At 43.8% G+C, this 19286-nt stretch overlaps 3 protein-coding genes across 3 annotated transcripts; 2 read left to right on the forward strand and 1 right to left on the reverse strand.

The window, feature by feature from the left end:
* The first annotated feature begins 27 nt into the window (after window positions 1-27).
* pla2g15 (phospholipase A2, group XV) lies at window positions 28-10505 on the forward strand. Its single transcript, XM_054620024.1, has 7 exons — window positions 28-397; window positions 2859-3012; window positions 5098-5216; window positions 5393-5491; window positions 6093-6317; window positions 7756-7868; window positions 8754-10505. Exons 1-7 carry the CDS (start codon window positions 247-249, stop codon window positions 9153-9155), a joined length of 1263 nt encoding a protein of 420 aa, XP_054475999.1. The 5' UTR covers window positions 28-246; the 3' UTR covers window positions 9156-10505.
* Window positions 10506-10601: 96 nt separating this feature from the next.
* On the reverse strand, window positions 10602-13596 carry usb1 (U6 snRNA biogenesis 1). Its single transcript, XM_054620025.1, has 7 exons — window positions 13239-13596; window positions 12823-12962; window positions 12544-12733; window positions 11995-12048; window positions 11789-11894; window positions 11368-11448; window positions 10602-10891 (listed from the first exon to the last, which is right to left on the reverse strand). Exons 1-7 carry the CDS (start codon window positions 13394-13396, stop codon window positions 10760-10762), a joined length of 861 nt encoding a protein of 286 aa, XP_054476000.1. The 5' UTR covers window positions 13397-13596; the 3' UTR covers window positions 10602-10759.
* Window positions 13597-14077: 481 nt separating this feature from the next.
* On the forward strand, window positions 14078-19051 carry znf319b (zinc finger protein 319b). Its single transcript, XM_054619898.1, has 3 exons — window positions 14078-14449; window positions 15401-15553; window positions 15649-19051. The coding sequence occupies exons 2-3, from the start codon at window positions 15549-15551 to the stop codon at window positions 17513-17515; spliced, it is 1872 nt and encodes a 623-aa protein (XP_054475873.1). The 5' UTR covers window positions 14078-14449; window positions 15401-15548; the 3' UTR covers window positions 17516-19051.
* Window positions 19052-19286: the final 235 nt, after the last annotated feature.

The following is a 19286-nucleotide window of genomic DNA, read 5'->3' on the forward strand; positions in this document are numbered from 1 at the left end:
GACTACATCTGCGGTCGATGACTTTTGACTTGATTGCGGAAGTTGCGTACCGGGTGGATCTCTCAGATGTCGGGACCTCGTGATCGTCACCTTCTTGTTCGCCGATCATCATCATCATCATCATCAGTAGTGGTTACATTGTGGCAAATCTGATCGGAGCGGCTTTTAACAGCAAACCAGGCAGACCTGCACACACAAACACCAAGGAGGCGACCATGGCCGCTTTGCTATGAGATATCAGGAGCCATGGCGGCTTGGCAACGCATAACCGCCCTCTCTTCGCTGCTCCAAGTCGGCGTGTTGTTGTTGTTGTTATCGGCTCGGAGCAGCGGGAAACCGGTGGACAAATGTCTCGGCGACAGGTCTTGTCAGCCCCCGAGACCCCCCGTAGTTCTCAGTAAGTGTTTTGTCTACTCTTCACTGTTTGTTGCTAAATAATTGCGTAACTTGCTGCCAACGATCAACAGCTTAGCTGCGGTGGGCGATTTATAGAGAGGCCAAACTCCCTTCAAACATCCTTGCATATGGCATACGCGATAGAAAGCTTAAAGTACATTTCAGCACATTTCAAATTAAGATAGTATTTGGTAATTCGGCTACAAAATATTCATCCAACTTTTCATTTCTCAGAGAGTGTTGTGTCTCAGGTGTTTATGTCGAAATGTATATATTAAAAAATAATAATAATTACGAGTTGGACTATTGTGTTTGTGCCGTATCGAAAACGGGCCCCAATCGATATCGAAAATGTGTTTGGTCATCGTTTGTTGATGATTTAATTTAGCTTTCCATCAAGGCGTTTTCAATATGCTGTGTTTTTGAAAGGAGTTTGGCTTGGCATCGTCATGCTCGTGTGTGAGGGATGATTGTTTACAGCCAGAGCAGTGACTACCCTGATCATATGACTGTTAGTAACAGAAAATGACTCTCTATTCCTGCCAATCAAGTTCCCAGGATAATTACTTAGTCTCGATCTAGACTTTTGTAAACTGTTTAACCCTAAATCTTGTAAACTTTTATATAATTAGCAATTCACAATCCTGGTTAGTTATAACATAACTATGCAATTCCTTTTCTTCTTCCTAACACAACATGTTTAAAAGGTCTTTGGGTTTAGATGAATCTTATCTGTGATTGGCTGAGTTACAACCACAGCCTCTGTCTGTCTACATGATTGCATGATAAGAGCCTTTGTAGCTGCTTGACCCATAGTTATCTCTTGCTGTTTGTTTTTCTTGTGGTTGAACAGTGTGTGCCGATGTACCATCTGTGTGTCTGTGTGTGTGTGAAAAACAAAGTGAAGGCAAAGATGACTCCTCTCTAAATAATTCCTACTTAGCATCTTAGTGCTGCAGTTACAAACCAAGGCCTTGCTGATTGAATAACATTGGTGAAGATAATTGATTGATGGTGTAACACCCATTAATGTGGCATTAAAGAACATGTTACCTTTCTTTTCATCTGTCTTTAGCCAGATTTATTCAGATGGTATTCATCATTAACAGTACATTCTGTGCAAACTGCCATTAAAAACACTTTTGAGTGACACTTAAATTCATTCCTACTAACTACCGAAACCATTATATTACACTGACAGTGATGCAACCTAAAGGGCCTATTAAATTACGTTGAGCTGAAAGAGAAGAACTCAGTGTTCTTTGCAGCGAGTGTAGCCGTGTGAGAACATTCTGTTGTTTGGTGCTGTTCAAAAACCATTCAAATTTAACCGTGTGATTCCAAGAGAATTTTTTTTACCCCACGTGATCTATCAATTTTTTTTTCCTGTCCCATTGAAGTTGGCCATCTTTACATTTAATAAAAGTACAGCATGTCAAATTAATTTAAGCACGTCCAATGAGCCTTTTTTTTCCTTAAACAGGCCCTATTAAGCTATTTTCCGGGTGCATATTTTCATCTCAAATTACAGTTACAACATGTTTATATGCGTTAATGCTCATAATCCGCCTTGTTTTTCTCATCCTGGCTGTCCTGCAGCACCTCTTCTCACCCTCTCTCTGAAATGCTCCGTTGTAGCGCTTGCTCCTCCCTCCAGAAAGCACTTTCACTTTTCAAAAAACTCTACCTCTGGAGCATTACAAATGGAAGACAGGCCACAATGAGATTCAAACTCAGGCCTCCTGGGTGATAGACTACTTTCATAACCACTATACCATGGTAGTTGTAAGCTGCAACATTGTCTCTCTCTTTTATTGTTTGAGGGCGGGCCAAACTAGCCTTAGAGTTTTACGTCACTTCCGTAACATTGTGACCTCATAAAGTTACGGAAGTGAAGGAGAGAATTCAATGGAGCCGTTTCAGGCAGCTCAGGAGCAGTGATTCTGAGGGGGAGGGTAACTCCTTTTAGGCGTGGACTTCAGGTTTTACACTCTACGGACCTTTTACATGTACAAAAATATATATAACACACTAAAGAAGAGGGGAAAAGTGGAAAAGCATAATAGGGCCACTTCAAGGAAAAACTTGCTGATGCTAAAAATGTTCATTAGCTGTTGGCCTTTTTTAAAATGACAGTGTTTTGAAGTGTGTGCATTTGCTACATGGCATCCATCATTAACAATTGTCTTCATACGTGAGTATACACAGCTGAATTCTTGCAGCAGAGCGCAGATAAACAATGACATAGCATAAATAGCAGTACAAAGATAAAGTCCATCAAAGGATTTATAGAATTGTGAATGATAAAAAATAACATTGGATAAGATAAAGTGCAACGTCGCTAAGTGTGTGCTAAATGTGTTACTGCCATTATACTACATACATATCTGTATTAACAGTATTATATTTGTGATATCGTGTTGCCGTTATGAGTCTCATTGCTAATGTGGCTACTGTTGCAGTTCCGGGGGATCTGGGCAACCAGTTGGAGGCGAAGCTGGACAAACCCAGTGTGGTCCATTACATCTGCTATAAGAAGACCGACTTCTACACTCTGTGGCTCAACCTGGAGCTGCTGGTCCCAGTAGCCATAGACTGCTGGGTGGACAACATCAGGTAGAATAATAATAATAAATCATGACATGATCTGATGCTTTTTTTCAAAATCTTATTGCTATGGGATTTTTTTGTGAAGACATTATTCACTATTTTATAAAGGCAAAAAAATATCTTGCCCTTGCTGTATATTTGTTTTTTTGTGTGTGTGTGGGGGGGCGGCCTTGAGTTGGGGGGTGGGTAGATCGGGGCCGTTGACCTGATTGACTTTGTATAAACAGTTATCAACATACATTGGAAATACTGACCTTTGGGCCCGCTGTGTATCAGCAAGGTATGGAAGGAAACAGAGGGTGAGATAGCATTCCTTTGATGTCGCCATCAGCAATCAACTGAGAAAGACTTAGAGGTCCGACAATCATTGATTGCCTGTTTTTAAGCCATTGAGCTTATCGCTTCGTGGTATGCTTTTGTTTGGGCTTTACTGTGACAAAACTCAGGCAATAGATGATTAAAAAGAGACATTTTGCAGTAATTATTACTCTGGTCCCTGGTGGTATTTAGTTATCCAGGCTAGCATGATATCACACAGATAAGATGATTCTGTTAGTTCTCATCTCTTAAACTCAGAACTTCTTAAAATGCAGCTAGAGGATTGATTTGTTCATCTCGGACTAAGTTATCTTGACCAAGGCTCTTATTGTTGAACGAAGGCAACATGATGAGATGACTTGTATAACTGGCTGATCATGTGATGGCCACTCATGTGACTGGCTGGCATGGCAACACATTTTGTATTGAAGATTCACAAAAAATCATTTCGAGCTCAGAAAAGCATCTTTAACTTAAGGTAGTATGAAACCAGAGATTACATTGTATGGCTATCTTTCAGCAAAATTCAGTACTCAATCTGATTTTAAATAATTTAACCTTTGATTTATAAAACTGTCTGCATTTTAAAATGTTTCAGTCAAAGTGTATACAGCACTCACAATGGAAGTACATTTCCTACGTTTTAGTGTATATTGGGTTAATCTTTTAAAGTCTCATGGTCTCATGATCCAGCTAACTGTGAATAAGGGGCACTTTTGCAACTGTGGGCCTAAAGCTAGCTTATGTAACTTTTGCTAAACAGTGGCCACCATGTCCACAAGTGGCATTTACAGGACTATGTTGAATGCTACAACGTAAGTGTAACAGCAGAACCAGTACAGACCAGGCATTGAGTCGACAATCTTCCTCAGGAGGTTCAGTTACGCTGCAATTATCCATCCAAAGTTAGCTAACATTAGCAATTAGACCATTACTAAATATATTTGTCATGTATTAATGGATTTTGTAACATGCTCTTCAGTTAAAAAGTTAAAATTGCAGTTCCAAAAATATGAGTCCATGTTAACAGGAAGTTGCCCCCGCCAATGTGTATATTTCGATGCAAGGCGCCATTTGTCCTCCCTCTGCGCTCCCCTTTCAACTCTCCCACGGCAAAAAAAAAAAAAAGAAACTCATAACCTAGACCACTACTACTAAGCTAGACTACTAGAATGATGTACTTGAAGCGTGTGGGTGAGACATGAGTCACGCTACAGGTTTGTACATGTTTACTGGAGAGTCAGGCTAAGCGGACACAGAACAAGTGTAACCATCTGAGTCAGTTTTACCTCAAACTTTCAGGTACATGAAGGCGGACCACAGAGTTTGAAACACGATAATACAGATTTTCAGAATTTAAAAAAAATAGCCAAGATCCAGTTAGAGCACATATCCATCAACCATTGATTTATAGCTTTAGAAAAAAAATAAAGATTTCATTGTAGTTTGAAAGTATTTTCCTGCAAATGTTAACTTCTGCTTGGCAAACCCAGACTCTCACATCTGCATGAAAGTTTTAGAGTTAGAGAAGTTGTAAATACAAGGTGGTAGTACTGTGGTGATTTCAAACGGGAAGTGGTCCTGTTGCCAAGTAGTAAGATGTATTTGAGTGTGACGTGGGTGTGTGCGGTTCACCTCTGATGCAGAACTGACACCAATCGAATTGTCCTTGTGAAAATGTGTGTGTGTGTGTGTGTGTGTGTGTGTGTTTATTTCTGTATGTGTATGTGTATGTGTGTGTGTGTATGTGTGTATGTGTGTGCGTGCACGCAGACTGATCTACAACAGGACCACACACAGCACCTCGTCCCCGCCGGGTGTGGAAATCCGTGTCCCGGGGTTCGGACAAACCTATTCGCTGGAGTATCTGGACCCCAGCAAACGCAGTGTGGGTAAGTTAAAAGGGCCCCAAAAACCAAAGAGCCCTTTAGAGGTGTGAGATCAAGCCGTCCTCACACTCCAGAGGTCTTCATGGGTCCTCACAAAGATGGACAAACAGGAATCGCATGATTACTTTTGTCACCCGCTTATGTGTCTTCCTTCTCTTGTGTTTGTGTGTGTCTCCTAGGCATGTATTTCTTCACTATAGTGCAGGCGATGGTGGAATGGGGCTACACCAGAGATGATGACGTCAGAGGAGCTCCCTATGATTGGAGGAAAGCCCCCAGTAAGCAACCGTGCACACTTACACTTACATTCAAAACCTGAGCTCGTCAAATACACCTGTTCATTGTAACGGTTTTCACGAGTCTCTTCAGATAATGTCACCACTACATTTTAATGTCCTTCATGCATTTATGGCTGGAACGCACTGAGTTTCATCAAAAGTGTCAATCGATATGTGTAAGGAGTCTCTTTGTAAAAAGGTGATGTGTGACAGGTGGCAGCTGCGTAGTCATCGGTCACTATCGTAGCCCAGTTCTTTCGATAAAGATCGTTTGGGAAAGGTCCTAAACCAGTTAGTCATTTGGAAGGCATGTTAAATTGGTATTCGTGCCAGTCATGAAATTTGTGGGCTTTTTATTTTGAAAGAATTCTAGGTAGTGAAATAGAGATATATAACCTGGGGAAATGTACGAAATTTTCCCCATCAGGCCAAATATTTCAACTGGTGCACTCCGCCTTTTATCTCAAAACCAGGAAGGAACCAAACGCTGAGTCTTGGTAGCGTTCCAATCGAATAATGGAAATACAGGGAATTCCATAGCACGGCCAGAGGGGGAATTTTGTTTACTCATTTTCTCTGTTGCTCTCTCGTCCTCTGCCAGATGAGAATAAGGACTACTTCCTGGCGCTGCAGAAGATGATTGAAGAGATGGCGGAGAAGGCCGGCGGGCCAGTGGTGCTCATCGCTCACAGCATGGGCAACATGTACACCTTGTACTTCCTCAACCAGCAGCCACAGGCCTGGAAAGACAAATACATCAAAGCCTTCATCTCTCTGGGACCGCCGTGGGCAGGCGTGGCCAAGACCCTCCGTGTGATCACCTCTGGTAAGAGATGGGAACAGGTTTAGTGTGCTCATGTAGCGGGTCTAACATGCTTGATGTTTTGTAATTGACTAGAATACTAATCTCCCTGCCTTCCCTGGAAAAGTTCAGAACGAAACGAAGAGAGCGTAATAAGCACTATAAGCACTCAAAATTCTCTGCAAAAATCTGATTCTATGTAGGTTAATTTTTTTGATTCCACATCGGTGGTCCTGGAGGCATTATGTTTATGGTTGCCCATCTGTTTTTCCTATTCTAGACGAAACAATATCTCAGGAATGCCTTGAGGGAATTTCTTCAAATTTGACACAAATTTAAAAGTGGCTAAATGAGACTAGAGAACATCATCACGCCGACGAGTCAGCCTTTACACTCTTGCTTTGTATACCCATGATCATGTGACTGTGGTGTAGTTTGTTTTTGTTCATTTGTGAAGATTATTTTGCCGTTAGTATCATAAACGTGTTTGTCACAGGGATTATTTTATTTGCAATAATACAAAATTGGCTTTTTTGTGGCGGGAGCTAGTACGATGCTAATGTCCGGGTTAGCCTACAGTGTCATTGCCAAACCTGCAGCACTCTATTGGTATTTTACTAACAGCAGGGGCAGCTATGTCTCAGAGGTATAGCGGGTCGTCATTCAATCAGAAAGATGGCTTTTTTAGCTCCATTTTTGTCTCCACCAACTCTGGAGGTAAATATGGGGCTTGTATGCAGCTAATTGCTCCACTAAGTTCACTGGCTAGTTGCTAACTTTGTCAGTGTGCTGTGTGGTAGGTTAATCAGAGCTTTTTGATTTTAAAAACTGCGAGCTGCAGCTATTAACAAGGTTGATGACATTTATGTGCTTGCTGTGATAACCCCAAATATTTACTATAAAGACGCTAATTTGGAGGGAGCTACAGAGTGATGATGCTCTGTAAAGATGGGCGGTTTGATTCACCCGGTCCATCGTTGCTCTCGCAGGCTTAGAACTCTAAAGAATGTGCTGTTTTAATGGTGTCACGTTACATCTTTACTGGCCAGCAAAGTCCCTCAGATTTTCATTTATTTGGCGGCAATCAAAGTAGACGAGTGCAATTTTAAATGATGCCATTTGAACAGCTTGTGTAATACTGTGTAGCAATTTCTCTCATCAACCCTTTGTTCCTCTTATTAGATTATGTCCGCACGGACTGAATTGCATAAAGGACATTTACGTCAGAACGTGAATGTTTGTCAATGTTTTCCTGCACGACCCTACCTGTAACCACTGACGCACTTTAATCTGATTAAACAATACTGTGCATTACATTACACTGTATATTTGTGGGTCATGTGTTTCAGGTGTGTCTCACAGGACATAAAGAAGCCAAACTCCAACCTTTTTTTGGGTCTGCGGCTGGAAATTCTAAGCTCAGTATCAGTTCCTGTCACAGGTTTCTTTTCTCTACCTACAGGTGATAACAACCGCATCCCAGTGATCAGCCCGCTGAAGATTCGCTCCCAACAACGCTCTGCTGTCTCGACCTCCTGGCTGCTCCCCTATGCCCACTCCTGGCCCAAAGATCAGGTCTGTGTGTGTGTACGCGTGTGTACTTGTGCAGCTATCTTTGTGAGGACTGGTCCTCACTCTGGGACGGAACTTCAAAAGTCTAGTTTGGGGATTTTGACATGGCCGAAAATCAAACTTTAACCATAGATCTTTTACAAAATAATTAGTATTGGCAACCCACAGAGCATCATCACTCCCTCAAGCACTATGAAGAGTTTTGGAGTCTTTTAGATAATTTGTTTGGGTTATCACAGCAAGCTTTACTGTCATCATCCTTGTTATTAACTGCAGCAGGTAGCCTTTTTTTTGTCGAAAACCCTCTGATAAACTTAGCACACAGCACACTGACAAAGTTAGCAACTAGCCAGTGGAGCAATTAGCAGCATAAGAGCCATATCCTGCAAATTTCCCTGCTGCGGGACTAATAAAGGATTATCTTATCTTATCTTATCTTATCTTATCGTATCTTATATAGCTCCCTTGAGAGTTGGTGGAGACCAAAAAGGAGCTGAAAGGAGAATGAATATTGCACCTACATTAGTCAAATAGACAAAATCCTGACTCTTGTGATAGCCAAAACAGCTTTTTAAGGTAACACAAATCAATTCATACTGCTTTAAATTGAATTAAAGGTTAACCTGTTGAACCCACTACCAGCCAATAGGCAGCAGTGTCAGTTATCAATATAATCACAGCATGCTGGAGTAATCCAGATTTTTTTGATTCTTGTTTTTTTAGATTGAAACATTTAGCTATCTTTAGAAAATCTAGGACGGGGAAAACATATTTTTGATGAAAATGAACTAGAGTAAGAGTGAGGATAACATGTTGTTCTTACGCACTTGGTAGAAGAAAGAAAATTAATAACTGAGAAACCTTTTTTTTCTCTCCATCCATCACCAGGTCTTGGTGCAGACGCCAACCACCAATTACACCGTGCAGGACTACCAGCGCTTCTACTCGGACATCGGCTTCGAGGACGGCTGGCTGATGCGGCAGGACACGGAGCCGCTGGTGGCCGACCTCACGCCCCCCGGCGTGGCCGTCCACTGCTTATACGGCAGCGGCATCGCCACGGCGGAGGCCTTCCAGTACTCGGACAAGTTCCCGGACGTGGAGCCCACGGTGGTGCCCGGCGACGGGGACGGGACGGTGAACCTGCAAAGCGCCATCCAGTGCGGCCGGTGGGTGGGGAAGCAGAAGCAGCCGGTGATGTTAAAGGAGCTCCCGGGGAATGAACACGTAGACATGCTGTTGAACTACACGACCGTGGCTTACATCAAGAACGTGCTGTTCCTCCCTTGACGCTGCTGCTCAGAAACAGAGACCGATGGCTTTATCCACACTGACACACACTGAAATATTTAAACTCCACACACACACACACACACACACACACACACACACACACACACACACACACACACACAACCATATGAAGGACAGACAGGGACCAACCCATCTCGCCTGTCCCTCTTAACACTGACTGCCAAAATGTTCCTCTGTACATCCACATTGCTTAGGAAAAAGCATTGGAGTTTTGTAGAATAACATTAATTTTAATTTAATTTTTATAGCTTTAATTATACATATGATGTTACTGTCAGGTTGTTTACTGTTAGGTAAGCCTGAATACAATGACTTTTATATTGGTCTCAGCTTTTAAATAACCCGGGATTTTGCCTACTTAATCCACGATATTGTGATAAAGGACGTCAAAAAACAGGGATATACTTTACGTGCCACTTTTCTGCGTTATTAATCAATGTCAGATCTTTTTATTAATGTTGTGAAACAGATTTCTGGACTCTGTTGACTCTTATGTTGTTACGCTAAACAGTACGGCACATACTGTCTCTTTCTCAGTGCAACAGGTCACATGTTTTAGTAGACTTGCTTAATTATTTGTTTTTAAATTTCTAGTGAACCTTTTCTTTTTTTTGCATGCAGCCAAGCTGTAAGTCCCTGATGGTCCGAGTTGTTTTAATTGTGTTGTGCATTTCTAAATGAGTCGTGTGTGCTGAAGGAACGGAACCATACCTGCTCAGTAGTTGTGGCGATAACTATGGTTTCCTGGCTAAAGGAGATGTAGGGAAAAGCGCCACTCTTTTACATTGTGAAACCGTTGTTTCGGTGTTCAAGACAAAGCATTCAAGCTTAATTTTAAAAGACTCAAATCAAATACATTTTTCTGTAGATGCAGGCTATTTCTTGGTGTTTTAGCATTTGTTAGCAATTTAAGTTCTAAAATTAAATGACCTGCTATAAAAAGCCAGGAACCAGGTGACTTGAAGCACTGGATTTTTGCAGATACAAATGAGGGGACTTTTGTTGTTTTATGGTATAAATCAGATCTTTTCTTTGTTTATCTTTCTGTATTGACAGACTTGAAAACTTGTGTTAAAACTGGACTCCCATCTTTGTCAACATGTAGTCAGAATCTCTCTGCCCTGAGTGATTGTATTGTGCCATCCAGCCCTCACTGGGCCAGACCAAGGCATCATAACTGCTGTGATCTATCATAAATGTGTGTCATGAACATATGTGGCCTTCTATATAGTAAAATATACCATACATAACATTTCAGCCATTGACTTTTCTTTGTGGAGTATATCCCTTGTAAATCCCTTTTGCATGTCACCCCTTCACAAGTGCAGCTTCTCACACAAGCGTCATAATTCTCTAGAAGACACGTCAATCTTCCTTAACACTGATCACATCAAATAGCATTAGTATTGTCCCATGCAAAATAGAGTAAAAAAGCAGATGCAACTTTATTTATATACAGTATTAAAATACAAGTCATCATATTTTTCCAATATTATTTCCATTGGGCCTGATTGTCTTTGTTTCCAGCTCTATTGTGCTGTAAACCATTTGACATTCACACAGCTGTAAAGGTCGTGTGGTCATGGTTTTACATGTGTCAAATTTTCGGGCCCCAGAGGGAAGTGGAAGGTCTTGTTTCCCGTCCTGCAGCGCAGCTCCACGCAGTCCAACCTCAGCAGAAATTGCCCTTCTTCGTGGTCATCAATCAGACTCTAAGCAGTCAAAAAAATAAATATCAGAGACATATGAACAGAAATTAGCTGGTAATTTCTGTAAAAGTAATTTGGGCAAAACTTTTGTAACTGAGCCAATGGTCAGTGTGATTTACTAGAGCCCCTCTGTTAGTTGAGAGCTTTAAAAATTGGTTAAGTATATTGGCTTACACACATTTTTGATAGGATACGTTACATGGGGTTATTGAATCTTTATAATAAATGGAATGGTGCATTTTATAGCTAATAGATACGCTTGTATGCACTCTCTGATGGGCAAACTATGACAAAGACAGCTTATAAATTACTTCACTCATACATCTGTCATTTTTTTGCTGCTGTTTGTTATCATCCGACACATATGCTGACACTGATACGGCTGCAATTAACGGCTAATACATGGGTCAAACCGACTGGGGCACTTTTAAATGGTCCGAGGAACAACAGTTATGATAACAGTCAAGACGTCCCAGTACCTGCATCTCCTGAATGCACTCCCCCATCTGTTCTGTGAAGTCTCCGACACACCAGGCCAGACTCACGTGGAAAGATGGATCCTAGAACACACACCAGATGGAACATTATAGTTAGCACTATTTCAGATTATTTTGGAGGATATATACAATCATTCACTGACTGCTAATTATTTTTACAATACATGATAGGGAACACTGTGCTGAGTATTTTAATATGAAAACACAACTGTCCTGATGGCTTAAATCAAAAATTAGAATGAAATAGTTGCTACAACGTTAACTAATGTAGAACCCGCAGATTTACTGTATTTACCCAGGTATCAACACTTCAACAACAGAGACAGACTGAACATAAACAGGTCCAGCTATAGACGTCAAAGGATAAAATCTATTTGTGTGTGAAAATGTGTCGATCAGTGACCTTATAGAACGTCTCCAGGCGAAACTCCTTCATTGTTCTGTCCACTACTTGGACCAGCTCCAACAACTGAGCATGCCCAGTACACACTTCCATCCCCAGAAACGTCCTGTAGGAGACCACAGACAATTCATCCATTAATATATACAGAGACAGAGACAGACAGACAAACACACAGAGAACGAGAGACAATAAAAGACTGACTGTACCTCGTCCTCTCAGCATTAGAATAGACCCTCAGTCTCCCCGCCGAGCACAAAAACCTGGCAACAAGAAACACAGCTAGATGAAATATCCACCATCGTCACTTCCTGATGTAACTTTTATATATATTTCAAAACTGTAACTGTTTGCATTATTACAGCTACTCTAGTGCAACCGATCCTTTAGGATGCTGCTGCAAACGCAGTCGTCATCACCTTGCCTTGAGATAGTTATTACAGAGATATAATATATATATATATGTTGATGTATTGACTATATATGAATGACTGCTCTCTCTTCATTGATTAACTCCTATTTGTCTTCATACCTTGCCTTGTTTTGTTGTGTGTGTGTTCTTTATAATTATTTCCAGAGCAAACCCTTTTTCTAATATACATTACATTTTACTTTTTTGTCACTTGTTCAATTCAGTTTATTGTCCCAAACTCAAAAGGCTAAAACTGGTGTTAAGCAGGGGGGGAAAAAATGAACAACTCAGATGTAGACAAAATATCAGTTTTCCCCTCATGTGTGTGGGTTTTATTTGAGCCAACCTTGCAACCTTGCAGTGCAACAGGCCTGCCCTGAGGCTCTGGTTGAAGGGCTGGATCCAGTGGTGTCTGAGCACCACCGTCTGAGACAGGCTGAGGTGGAACTCCTCCTGTGGGGTCAAAACAGCACCGTGGGCCCCGGCTAAGGAGAGGAGCTCCTCCAACAGCTCCCTGAACTCCTCCTCAGGATGATCTGATGTCGAGTTTAGATGAACACAAGAATCCAAATTAGGTTTAAAAAAAATTGGTAATTGACCAATCAATCATAGGTGTTGGTCTTACACGGCAAATAAACATAGGTGGCCCAGTTCCCTCTCTCGTGTTTGAAGGAGCGGACGCGTCCACCATGAAGAGAGCTTTCTTCAGTCTGTGAGCTCACTTCATCTGGAAACATGGCCGACAGGAAACCAGGGAGAGGCAGCCTTATTGAAAAACACAGCACAATAAGGCATTTCCCTGAAAATGAAACAGCTTCAATAGGTTTATCAACCGGGGGGTTGGCCACAACTACAAGCTTATAAATAACATTTTACGATTTAACCTAAAGTTGAATAACCACGCTGCATTTAGAGAAATTGTTTCGTGTTTCATCCTCTTTCTTCATATCTGGTAAATCTTTACACACACACACACACACACACACACACACACACACACACACACACACACACACACACACACACACACACCACACACACCTTGTTTTAGCAACCTGTTCCTCAATTTTGGGTTTCTTCCTCGCTGGGTTGTCATTGTGACCACCATCTGCCTCTTGACACTTTCGAGAAAAACTTTTGTTTCGATCAGTCGCCGCCTCACTTTCCTCCTCCGAGCTGCTGCTGTAGCCGACCAACATCCTGGGACCAGTATGTGACGTGTCCGGGCATTCAAACTACAACGCTACGTGTGGATTTGCAAAAGCCCGTGATGAAATAACGTAGATATTACACTATAAGACAAGTAGACATGTTTGCTCGGCTTCAAAACACATTTTCCCGGCGGCGTATCTTCCACCGCAGTCTCGCTTCCGATGTAAACAACCTGGTGCGGTGCTAATATGTGTCCCAGTGAAACACAGCCCCCTCTCTAATTAGTTCCCCTTTCCGTGGTTTGCCACAATGCGCGCACAGTGCATATATAAGGAGGTGTTTTGTGCATTTCTCGGCCCGAAAGATTCCCTCGAACAAGTCAGAAATGTATTCATGCCATGCCAACATTTAAAAGAAGTGACAGGTTCAGGGTGAAACTGGAAGAAGATGTTAATATGTATTAATGTCAGTTCTGACTTATAAACAAAAAAAATATAAAAAAATATTTATTTAGGACAACAGGAATAGATGTGGTGAAAAAACGTTTGCACGAGTTGTACATGAAAGCCGTCATACACGGTTCCGTGTGTGTGTGTGTGTGTGTGTGTGTGTGTGTGTGTGTGTGTGTGTGTGTGTGTGTGTGTGTGTGTGTGTGTGTGTGTGTGTGTGTGTGTGTGTGTGTGTGTGTGTGTGTGTGTGTGTCGTGAGCATGCCAATTAACTCTTGGTTTATACATGTTCCCGTGCGCGGGCAGGGGCTCAGAAGCTAGCCGATAGCTAGCTAGCAGTTTACAACAAAATGCACATGTTTCCGCTGGACGAGGGAGCGCTCTAGGATCAACACACAGTGACACGTGAAATGACCAGGTTTGTGGAGCTATTGGGGAAACCGCGGGAGAATTTTCGCCCTTTTTAATGACCCGCAAACCCCACATTTTTTGCGGCCCCTGGAGCCACAGCGCTGGAACAAGAGAACATCCGAGCACCGTGTGCGGATGTGAAGAAGGGACCCTAATGTTGTTTGGGGGAGTAACTGTTAGCTAAACCCGCGGAAGACCGACGTTTATCGGAAATACTAGCGGGCTCGACTGCACGCTCCGGGTATGTAAACGCGGGCTTTCTCCTCACTGTTTACATGCACCACTCACTAACAAAGGTGTCGCTGCAGCGGCTACTACTAGGCTGTTATCTCTTTTTCCGCGGCTAGTCCGCTAGTCCGCTAGCCTTAGCTCTTCTCCTGCGCCCCTGTGGCTGCGTTAGCATGTGGCTAGGCTAGCTAGCTAACCTATCTCGATTACAGTGATCTTTGCCTGGAGACGAAACAACGTTATGATGCGCAGACGCTGTCTTCCACTTTTTTCCTTTTTTTTTTTTTTTTTTTTTACCGCGAATCGTTCAACATTTGGGATTTCTGCATAGACTAAAATTGGGACTAAGTAACCGATATACTAATAAAGATCTACATATATGGATGTGCGTTGATGTTTCCTGGCCAAGTCTGTATGTTAATGAATGATCACTTGATGTGCACATCTGCGTTCACGTTGCACATCCTCAGATTGTTTACAGTGAATCGCTTTGGGATGCTTTTAGAAATGTCAGCATGAGGGAACGTTAATTATGATTGTAAGGATGTTTGAGGTGACTCTATGCCTTTTTGACTGATGTAAACACGCTTTAATCAGGTCACCTCTTCTGTCAGAGTTGCTAAATGAGCATGTGGGAAGAATACGCTGTGGTGTTTTTGAAAGAGTAGCTGCCTGGATAGTCTGGCACTTGCTATTATTGCAACACCTCCCACAGTATTTTGAATCCACAAGTTTTAATGTCTCTGTGTCTGCTGAGTCCACACATACAAATATAACTGCTGGAGCAGAATGTACAATCTGTTTACATTTTTTTTTTCTTGCTACACACATTTTTCAGCCAGAGTTTTCTGTCTGTTTGATTGGCTGATGTTGGAGATGCAACATAATGCTACACTGTTGTTATTGAGTACCCACTATCTGCCCACTGATATATTGACTTGCCTTGGTTGTCTTTTTCATACAGATACCGCTTGAAGGGTGCAAATGAAGTGAAAGAAGGAGATGTTCTGAGTCTGTTCTCTACACAGGACTTCCCATCTGTACTACACTGAATATTCTGTCACAGTCCATTCACAAGTACCCTTGCCAGTTCATCAGCGCCACTTGCTATAATGGAGTGAGTTTTTTTTCTTCTCCTGTTTTTTTTACAACACACACTGAAGCCTTCAGCCCATTATTTAAATATACTCGAATCTCCCTTTCTCACCACAGTTGGGCCACACCAGCTGCCAAACTGAATCCCTACACCCGAGCCCGAATGTCAGAGGCCTGGCAGCAGCATGCAGTCGCTCCACCTCCAGTCGTCCACACCATTCCTCCAGGGGCCGAGAGTGCGCTGGGCTGTGCTGTGTATGGCATCGTGCTGCAGCCAGACGCCACGTCTTTGCAGCAGCAGCAGACCCAGCATGGGCAGCACGGCCAACACAGCCAGCAACACAGCGGGACTCAGCAGCTTGGAGGCGGGCAGCACGGTCAGCAGCAGCAGCACCCCGCCCAGGCCCAGCAGACCTCCCTACAGGTAGGGACAGAGGGTGGACACAAGTGTGCGGCCTGCGGACACGACATCTCCCACCTGGCCAACCCCCACGAGCACCAGTGCATGGTGAATCAGGACAGGTCGTTCCAGTGCACCCAGTGCATGAAGATTTTCCACCAGGCGACGGACTTGCTGGAACACCAGTGTGTTCAGGTGGAGCAGAAGCCGTTCGTGTGTGGGGTGTGCAAAATGGGCTTCTCCCTGCTCACCTCTTTAGCCCAGCACCACACGTCCCACAACAGCACCAACCCAATGAAGTGTTCCATATGCGAGAAGACCTACCGACCCGGCTCTTCCGGCAACGTCACACCAAACTCAACCAACGCGCAGCAGCCCAGCAGCGACGGAGCGTCGGCAAGCAGCAGCTCCTCCATCCTACCCTTCCCCTCGGCGCGGGACCGGCCCTACAAATGCTCCGTTTGCCAGAAGGGCTTCAAACACCTGTCGGAACTCACGCGGCACGAGAGGGTGCACACGGGTGAGAAGCCCTTCAAGTGCGACACCTGCGACAAGGCCTTCAGCCAGTCATCCCACCTGCAGCACCACCAGCGGACGCACAGCAGCGAGCGGCCGTTCAAGTGTGCCGTCTGTGAAAAGAGCTTCAAGCACCGCTCCCACCTTGTGCGCCACATGTACGTGCACTCCGGCGAGCACCTGTTCAAATGCAACTTATGCGAGTTGCACTTCAAGGAGTCGTCCGAGCTCCTTCACCACCCCTGCCACCCGCAGGGTTCCCGCCCGTTCCGCTGCGCCACGTGTGGCAAGGGTTTCAAGCGGCCGTCGGACCTCCGACAGCACGAGCGCACTCACTCAGAGGAGCGGCCCTTCCACTGCGACGAGTGTCAGATGAGCTTCAAGCAGCAGTACGCACTGGTGCGCCACCGACGCACGCACAAAGACCCTTCCGACCGGCCGTTCAAATGCAATCTGTGCGACAAGGGCTTCATGCAGCCCTCTCACCTCCTCTACCACCAGCACGTCCACGGCATGGACAACCTGTTCAAGTGCGTCTCCTGCCACAAGGAGTTCAGCCAGTCGGGAGAGCTGCTCAGACACAAGTGCGGCGAGTCGTCCAACTCCTCGCCCGACAAGCCGTACAAGTGCGACGTCTGCGGCAAGGGCTACAAGAAGAGCTCTACGTTGCAGCGTCACCAAAACTCCCACTGCCAGGATAAGCCCCTCAAGTGCTCGCTGTGCGACCGCCGCTTCCTGTCCTCATCAGAGTTCGTCCAGCACCGCTGCGACCCGTCGCGGGAAAAGCCGCTGAAGTGCCCCGACTGTGAGAAACGTTTCAAGTACTCGTCGGACCTGAACCGACACCGGCGCGTGCACACTGGGGAGAAGCCGTACAAATGCGACCACTGCAACAAGGGCTTCAAACAGCGCGAGCACATGACCAAACACCAGAGCACACACTCCAGAGAGGGCCAGTTCAAGTGTGTTTGGTGCGGGGAACGTTTCAGTGACTTGGGCTCTTTGCAGGACCACACGGTGCAGCACACAGCCGAAGGAGGGGGTTACCCAGTGCCCCAGTGTTTATAAATCCTCCAAGACTTTTAAACAGACAGTACCCTAAATGTCTGTCCTCTTGTCCCCCTTGTAGGCTATTTATTCAGCCTAACTATCTCCATATTTGCAGGACAGTCCAGGCTATTATCTTTGAATTAATTCCCACCAGATATACATCAAGTTTTTGTTGCTTTACTAACCAGCCCAAAGCCCTTTAGTACTGTGACCGTGTCATTCCATAAGATCCTGAGCTGCACCCTACTTTGTGTTCCACCTCTTTTGCTTCTTATACCTGTCCTCTCCCCCTTTTTTTTTTTCTGGCCCACGATCAGGCGGTTGATAGCAGTGAAGAGGCCACAACCCCTTAAACTCCATCGGTCATACTTAGACGGTTCCACTACAGCTGGAGCATTCACTTGTTTTTTCCTTTCCTCCTCTCCCTCTTTTTCTCAGATGACATCTCTTCCACTCACTTCAGTTTCTCGCTCGTTCTTCCTCTCACCTTTTGCTTTCCTCCTCTTCCTGTCGCAGAACACCGGGAAGTTTTGACCAACTCCTCAGACACACATGTACTCACATTCATTTGTCTTTGGTCAGGTAAAGGTTGATTTAAAAACGCTTTTGGTTTTTGATCCCAAACAGACTCCCTGCGTCCATAACCCCTTTGTTTATTTTATTTGAAAGGTGCTAAATTCAAAATGTAGGGAGTTAATTTGGCAGCAAACAACAATTTGCTATGTTAAGAAGTAGTGAAGTGATGAACCTGTGCAGAAAATGACATCGCTCTCTATTGTTGTGTGTTGTTATCTAGGTTTCTCTATCATATGTTTACGTTTGCCGGTCCGGATGGCACGAGCTTGTCAGTGCACTTGAGCGTGCCCAACAGGCTTATGGCCGCCGCTCTGCACTGTGCTTGTATGGCGGTTACAGCTGATAACAATTCCCAGACCCACGTCGTCAACATGGAAGCATAGCCCCCATCCTTCGGTCCTCAGGTTAACACCTTTAGCTCTGTCCGCACTGTCGCCGTTGTTGGAACTGTTAAAGCTGTTAACACCGTTAGCTGCAAGCCGTCGGCATGTGGAGGCAAAAGATAAGATCTGGATTTGAAATTTAGCACCTTTTTGACATATTATTTATGAAGTAGCCAGTAAAATCCTGGAAGTATGTGAAGGGAAAAGTGTGTGGGGTGGGATTTATTGTCCTCTAGTGAAGTAATTTCAATGATAAAATGTCTTTTAGCGTATGTGTGGGCCATGACTTCTATGGCTGCTCCCGTTTGTACCAAAACACCAGTATGAAGCAGCATGCGATCCCAAAAGTGTGCAAACAAACCAGCCAGCTGAAGTTAACCATCAATAAAAAAAAAACTGATGATTGATGCCAATCTCACCCTTCAGTACAGACAAATATATAAAATATACATATATATTTCACATTAATATAATGGTCATATTCCTACAGATGTCTGTCAGACTTCTTGTACTAAAAGTGTCCAATTTGGAACATTAAACTCCATCTCTCAGCCTGTACATACTATGGATGTGTGTGTGTGTGTGTGTGTGTGTGTGTGTGTGTGTGTGTACATAGCCTGACAAGCTGAAAGTGTCTTTCTTAAAAACAATATGTGAGAACTGTTTTTGTATTCTTGCTACTTTCTACCACGTGAAGTGTTTTGACAAATGTCCTTTTTTTTGTAGTCCATGTAGTGATTGTATCTGTGTATTGCAGGGAATCTCAAAGAGCACCCTCTGCGTGAGTGTGTGTGTGTGTGTGTGTGTGAGAGTCTGAGTGTGTGAATGTA

This window comes from Anoplopoma fimbria, chromosome 19, assembly GCF_027596085.1.
Source record: "Anoplopoma fimbria isolate UVic2021 breed Golden Eagle Sablefish chromosome 19, Afim_UVic_2022, whole genome shotgun sequence".
NCBI lineage: Eukaryota > Metazoa > Chordata > Actinopteri > Perciformes > Anoplopomatidae > Anoplopoma > Anoplopoma fimbria.

What these genes read in the sequence shown, in the direction of transcription:
- usb1 (XM_054620025.1), bottom strand. Translation starts at nt 13,396, where the DNA reads ATGTTGGTCGGCTACAGCAGCAGCTCGGAGGAGGAAAGTGAGGCGGCG. An exon ending in CACCTATGTTTATTTGCCGT is followed by an intron (nt 12,734 to 12,822) that starts GTAAGACCAACA and finishes ACTCGACATCAG; the next exon opens with ATCATCCTGAGGAGGAGTTC. An exon ending in TTGCACTGCAAGGTTGCAAG is followed by an intron (nt 12,049 to 12,543) that starts GTTGGCTCAAAT and finishes TCTTGTTGCCAG; the next exon opens with GTTTTTGTGCTCGGCGGGGA.
- pla2g15 (XM_054620024.1), top strand. Translation starts at nt 247, where the DNA reads ATGGCGGCTTGGCAACGCATAACCGCCCTCTCTTCGCTGCTCCAAGTC. An exon ending in GAGACCCCCCGTAGTTCTCA is followed by an intron (nt 398 to 2,858) that starts GTAAGTGTTTTG and finishes CTACTGTTGCAG; the next exon opens with TTCCGGGGGATCTGGGCAAC. An exon ending in TGCTGGGTGGACAACATCAG is followed by an intron (nt 3,013 to 5,097) that starts GTAGAATAATAA and finishes GCGTGCACGCAG; the next exon opens with ACTGATCTACAACAGGACCA.